Raw genomic sequence first — 6,740 nt, forward strand, 5'->3', positions numbered from 1 at the left:
TTTTTTTAAAGAGATGAGGCCTCACTATGTTGTCCAGGCTGGTCTCAAACTCCTGGTCTCAAGTGATCCTCACACCTCAGCCTCCCAAAGTGCTGGAATTATAGGTGTGAGCCACTGTGCCTGGCCTAACCTGTTCTTTAAGCTTATAAAGAACATCTTCTGACTGCCCACCTTTTTGACAATCCTTTAACTTCCTGTCTTTAAATCATAGGCACCCACGACTGCTTCCTATCTCATGTGTTATGAACTCATCCTGCATAATTAACATGTATTTGTTCACTTTGTGTGTTTTATTCAAACGATGATGTTTTTCTTATCAGAAGTTTTTGTTGCTTTGCTTTCAGGACACGTATCCCTTTGTCTTTGGGGGATAGTGGAACTCTGTCCTTGCACCTGACTGCTGAACAAGGCCCCAGCCGATGCCCGGTGTGTCCGGGATCAGCAGCCGCTCCTGTCTAACTCGGTCTTTAATTCTCTGCTCAGGAAAAATTGCGGAGTTGCTCTCTCCCGGCTCAGTGGATCCATTGACGAGGCTGGTTCTGGTGAATGCTGTCTATTTCAAAGGAAACTGGAGTGAACAGTTTGACAAGGAGAACACCGTGGAGAGACCGTTTAAAGTCAGCAAGGCGAGTAAGGTGCCGAGACGGGGGCGACTCTCGGAGCGTCTTGGATTCGGAGGCCCGCCTCCCGAGGGCCTGCATGCGACCTTTCTGCCCCTGCCCCTCCTGTTTGCCATCCATCGGGTGGCCGCCTGTCCCTGGCTCCTGGCATCCGCCCTGCCACCTACAGGGCAAGTCTGAAGCTGCAGCCCCCAAGCTCGATCAAGGTCTTAAAGCTCAGACTCCAGATACGGTGTGCCGTCTTCTAGCGGACATTTCCCCCTGGTCTCTAGCGTCATTCTCATCCCGACCTACACACTCCTTTCTTTCCGGCGGCGTCCCGGGAAGCCCCGGGCCAGCCCTCCCGCCGCTACCGCGCCTCCTGCTGGCCGCCGTGCCACACTGCAGGGGCGGAATGACGCCCTGCTGAATTGAGGCTCAGCGGGGAGGATGTCTGACAAGTGCCAGACACGTAGCTGGTGCCTAGTAAACGCCTAACCAATGAGTGATATTCAGGCCTCTCTTGATAGTAAGGATAAGTACAGATTTTTGTTTTAAAGCAACCAAACCAAACATGTAGATAGACGCGGAGATTAACCACCTCCAGCTTGGAAGATGTCATTTGCTGATGGCCCTTTATCTTCCTCTCACTGAATCCACTTTATTGTCTCTCGTTTTGTTGATCTTTCACTATAGAAATTTTTGAACATAGACAGAGTAGACAGAATATATTAATTACAGTGTATTCTTAATCATTGACCATAGTTAGATCTTCCAGGCTAACTTGAACTTGAGCCTTCAGTTTCTCAAGAAATTTATTTTCATTGTCTATTCTCCTCGCAATTCAGAAAGAATTATTTTGTTTCAAACTTTTGTTCTGAAATGAACTGTCCTGTTTTCCCCCGGCAAAATTATTTCTCTCTTTAATCATTAACAAGATGTACAAGGGCTTTATTTGACTACAGGTAGCAGAAACCACAGTTCACCATGGTTTAGCTCCTAGGAGCTCATCTCTCCTACCAGGAGTTCTGGAGGCAGGTGAGACCTTGGCTGGTCTGACACCAGCCGATGATCCCAGGGAGCCGGCTCCGCCATGCTCAGCATGTGATCTTCTTCCTCATGGTCACAAGATGGCTCAACTGGCTTCAGCAGTCCAGGTGGCAGGGAGGGGGAGGATCAAGGGGAGGAGAACCTAAACCTTCGCCTGGGTGGTTCTGCCTTTCAGGAAGGGAAAGCTTCTTTCTATATGGTGTAGGCCAGAACTATAGGTCCCGTGGGTTTGGGGAGATGTGGAATCCTGTCAGGCTTTCTGAGCTCTGCAGTGAAGAAGGATGAAGAAGGGGCTGCAGTATTGCGTGTACCTCCAAGGGAACAGATTTTGAGTTGACACAGATTCTTAATTTCATTTACTTTTATATAAATTGGAACTTGTCTACATAATTGTGTATTTAGTGAATCATTCAGTCACTAAGGTTAGATCTTTTTATATTACAAGATTGGAGGCTTTGGACCCTGAAGCGGTGCAGGGAGGAATTACTGAAGGCAGGGGTCAGCAAACTTCAGCCTACAGCAAAGCCAGGCCATCACCTATTTTTTTTTAAAGGTTTATTGAAACACAGCCATGCTTATTTTTTTTTATTTTTGTTTTTATTATTATTATTTTTTTACTTTTATTTTTCTGAGACAGAGTTTCTCTCTTGTTGCCCTGGCTGGAGTGCAATGGTGCGATCTCAGATCACTGTAGCCTCCACTCCCAGGTTCAGGGATTATTCTGTCACAGCCTCTTTAGTAGCTGGCATTACAGGTGTGCGCCACCACGCCCGGCTAATTTTTGCATTTTTAGTAGAGATGGGGTTTCACCATGTTGGTCAGGTTGGTCTTGAATTCCTGACCTCAGGTGATCCACCTGCACTGGCCTCCCAAAATGCTGGGATTACAGGCGTGAGCCACTGTGCCTGGCCCATGCTTATTTACTTACTTATTTTATCCTGTAACAGCAGTTGACTCGTTGTGACAGAGACCGTATATGTAGCCACAAACCAGAAAATAGTTCCTGTCTGGTCAGTTATGGAAAAAACATGCCTACTGCTGGCCAAGGAAATGAGTGGGGCCACCGAGGCCCAGGAGACTGCTCTAGCCAAAGGCTAAGGGCCAGCCCAGGTGAGCCTCTACCAGGTGAGCCTCTACCACATGAAAGCAGAAAGCTGCCACTGCAGTGTATTTTGATTGTTCCATTTAACACAGAAGAATGTGCTACACCAGAGACTGGGAACCATACAGCATCTTTGACTGTGCCTATTGCAGGGTATTTACTCAACTCACAGGAGCAGCTTGGAGTCAGGAAATGAGGAGGATTGTTGGATGGGGTGTGGTTCCTGGCCTCCAGTCTTTCTCACTGGCTGGCTGGGGTTGGTGACCAGTGCAGTTTTTTCTGGTGAGATGTGTAAATGTTGCCTGGCCTTTTCAGCATCCCAGCTCATTAATTCATTTATGCATTTATCATTTATTCAGCAGAGGTTGACTGAGTGCCTTATTTTATTCATTTATTTTTTTTTTGAGATGGAGTCTCGGTCTGTCTCCCAGGCTGGAGTGCAGTGGTGCAATCTTGGGTCACTGCAACTTCTGCCTCCCAGGTTCAAGTGATTCTCCTACCTCAGCCTCCCGAGTAGCTGGGACTACAGGAGCGCACCACCACACCCAGCTAATTTTTGTATTTTTAGTAGAGGTGGGGTTTCACCATGTTGGCCAGGCTGGTCTCGAACTCCTGACCTTAGCTGATCCGTCTGCCTTGGCCTCCCAAAGTGGTGGGATTACAGGCATGAACCACCATGCCCAACCTGACTGAGTGTCTTCTGTGCATCAGGCGTGGTGCTAGGTATTTTTCAGCCATGCACAAAACCAGCAAAGCATGCGTGCCCTGGTGAAGCTTATGCTTTCTTGCGGGGGAGACAGCAAGCATCAGTAAGAATATAGGAGTGTATTAGACAGTGGTAAATGCTACAGAGGTATACCAAGGGAGGGGATAGGAAGCTGTTTTTAGGGTGGGGGTGTGGTGTCAGGTAAGACGACCAAGGACAGCTGCTCTGCCGAGGTGGTTTTTGAACAAAGACCATAAAGAGGCAGAAGTTCTCTCCAGGTACCGGAGGACAAGCTTACTGCGCAGAGAGGAGATGAACCGGGTTTGCTGTCAGTGCAGTGAGGAGGCCTCTGTGACTGTAGCACATAAACAAAGGGAGAGGAAACTGGGTTGAGGTCCTAGGAGCTAAACCATGGTGACCTGGGGTTTCTGTTACCTGTAGTCAAACAAAGCCCTCGTACATCTTGTTAGTGATTAAAGAGAGATGAGCTATCACAATTCCAGGTCGTTTTAGGGACTTTCAGCTCCTGCTCTGGGTAAACGGGGAGCCAGGGAAGAGTGTCCTGCCACAGAACCATGTGATCTGACTTAGGTTCTACCCGGTCCCTCTGGCCGCTGTGCCAGGAACGGTCACAATCATATTATCACAATATTCCAGGGCTAGGCTGGCAGCAGCAGAGGCAGAAGGAACAGGTCAGATTTTGGTTATATTTTCGAGGTAGAGCCAATATAATTTGCCAGTGAGTCAGACACAGGGTGCGAGAGAAAGACAGGAGTCAGGGCACTCGAGGGCTTTTGACCACTGGACGGTGACGCTGCCCTAGCTGAGATGGGCAGAGTTGTAGTAGACAGAGCTGACCTGAAGGATCTACGGCGCGCCACATTACAGGTGGCGTCGGGAGCTTCTTCTATGTCCAAACATAGGTGTCAGGTGGGCAGTAAAATGCAGGAGTCCCAAGGACAGGGCAGAGGCCCAGGCTGGAGGTAAAGTTGGTATGATATTGTGCTTCAAGTCATGAGGCTGAGTGAGATCAATGAGAGGAAAGACATGTCGGGTCTGGGCCCCAGGCACCCTGGTTTCTGGAGGTTGCGGTAATGAAGACGGCAGGGAAGGTGCTGCCCTGTGTTCTGGAAGCTGGGGAGAAACCGAGCTGCATTTCTCCCTGCAGAGAGTGGCCGGCTCCAACAAATTTGTCCCGTGTGTCAGTGGGGTCTTGTTTCAACTTAATGTTTATCTGTTTTCTTTGTAGAATGAGGAGAAACCTGTGCAAATGATGTTTATGCAGTCTACTTTTAAGAAGACCTATATAGGAGAAATATTTACCCAAATCTTGGTGCTTCCGTATGTTGGCAAGGAACTGAATATGATCATCATGCTTCCGGACGAGACCACCGACTTGAGAACGGTAACAGCTAAGCTGTGAGTGAGGCGTGCTCGCGAGGGAGCCGCTCGCGGGTGTCTGCCGTGGCTGCTTTCCCCACTTCGCGGTCAGCCATTTAACACCAGACCGCTGCTGACCATAGCCAGGCTGCCACTGGTGTGCGGCATCCGCAGCACAGCACAGGGCCCTGGTGGGCAGCAGCACCCGAGGTCTTAAAGTCTTCAACTGTCTCCCTCCAGGTGGAGAAAGAACTCACTTACGAGAAGTTCGTAGAATGGACGAGGCTGGACATGATGGATGAAGAGAAGGTGGAGGTGTCCCTCCCTCGGTTTAAACTGGAGGAAAGCTACGACATGGAGAGCGTCCTGTGCAGCCTGGGCATGACCGACGCCTTCGAGCTGGGCAAGGCAGACTTCTCTGGAATGTCCAAGACAGACCTGTCTCTGTCCAAGGTCGTGCACAAGTCCTTTGTGGAGGTCAACGAGGAGGGCACGGAGGCCGCCGCCGCCACAGCTGCCATCATGATGATGCGGTGCGCCAGATTCGTCCCCCGCTTCTGCGCCGACCACCCCTTCCTTTTCTTCATCCAGCACAGCAAGAGCAACGGGATTCTCTTCTGCGGCCGCTTTTCCTCTCCCTGAGGACAGGGCGGTCTCTGTGTGCAGCCCCTCTCCTCTCTGTCCCCTGACACTCCACAGTGTGCCTGCAACCCGAATGGCCTTATCCGTGCGGTGGTGGCAGTTCAGAAGTAAAGGCCCCATGGTGGGACGCCGCGTTCACTCTGCGTGTTTGTGCGTCCGCGTCCGCGGGGGAGATGTTTCCTGGGATCTGAAATGGCTGCTCTGGGTCTGGGTCACGTTAGGGGCGGCAGTGACCACCTAGCTCACGCCTGCCTGGGGAAGGTGTTGCCCACCCCCACAGCCATGGGGACCCCCCCGACTTCACTGTGGGCAGGCCGCTGCCCTTGAGGGCGGTGGTGCGGCTCTTCCTGGGCTCAAGAAGATAAATGGTGCTTCTCTGTCTCCTCTACTCAGTAGTGGAGTCTCATCCCACTTCTAGGGAGAGAATGGGGTGAAATGGGGTGCTGCCAGGAGGTGCGGGGAGCTCAATTCCAAAACTGCCACCAGCTCTCCGGAAGCCTGCATGGAGGTTGAGGGAGCAGGTGAGCCAGACGAGGGTGACAGCAGTCCCCTGCCCTGCGGGTGTTTCTGCTCTCCTGGGGACTGGTGGGTCACATGCCTGTTCGCACACGCTGCCCACTTCCGAAAACGTCAAATGATGGTAGTGATCCCTTCATAGTAACGGAGTTTGTGGCGACTTCACGAGTCAGCACCAGATGCCTTTCTGTTTCACTCAAGTGTTACAGACAGAAAAGACAGCTAAGGGTTCTGGGGCCATTTGTGTTAGTTGTTGGAAATGTGATCCCTGCACGCAGCCATCCAGCAGCAGCAGGACGGTCTGGCTCCAGTGGAGGAGCCGCACGGTGTTCCAGGGAGGCAGGAAGGACTTCTTTTGCAGGCAGTGGGAGCCTGCCCCTCCTCCTTTACCTGGTGCAACTGTGCTCTCACTCTTCCTGGTCCTCTTTCCCCTTAGTGTCCAGGCTGGGGTGACAGGTGGGACTCAGGAGCAGCAGGAGATGTGGCAAGGATGAGTGGGACAGCAGGGGAAAGAAGGGCCGGGTAGTGCTGGTTTTGTCCCTCATACTCCCTGCTCTGCACAGCATTCTTGTTTGTTTTTTTTGTTTGAGATGGAGTCTCACTCTGTTGCCCAAGCTGGAGTGCAGTGGCGCGATCTTGGCTCACTGCAAGCTCCACCTCCTGGGTTCAAGCGATTCTCCTGCCTCAGCTTCCCAAGCAGAGTAGCTGGGACTATAGGCATGCGCCACCATGCCCGGATAATTTT

General features: G+C 51.2%; 1 protein-coding gene across 3 annotated transcripts in view; it reads left to right on the top strand.

Moving 5' to 3' along the window:
- The window catches only part of SERPINB6 (serpin peptidase inhibitor, clade B (ovalbumin), member 6), a 24,206-nt gene extending 18,589 nt beyond the window's left edge, over window positions 1-5,617 (top strand). For all 3 annotated transcript variants that reach the window (XM_011935463.1, XM_011935464.1, XM_011935462.1), the window contains exons 5-7: window positions 484-626; window positions 4,707-4,862; window positions 5,078-5,617. In XM_011935463.1, coding sequence (XP_011790853.1) covers window positions 484-626; window positions 4,707-4,862; window positions 5,078-5,479 — 701 coding nt within the window. In that variant the 3' untranslated portion in view covers window positions 5,480-5,617. The remainder of the gene's footprint in view (window positions 1-483; window positions 627-4,706; window positions 4,863-5,077) is intronic.
- Window positions 5,618-6,740: the final 1,123 nt, after the last annotated feature.

This window comes from Colobus angolensis, unplaced genomic scaffold (genome assembly GCF_000951035.1).
Source record: "Colobus angolensis palliatus isolate OR3802 unplaced genomic scaffold, Cang.pa_1.0 Scaffold144, whole genome shotgun sequence".
Taxonomy (NCBI): domain Eukaryota; kingdom Metazoa; phylum Chordata; class Mammalia; order Primates; family Cercopithecidae; genus Colobus; species Colobus angolensis.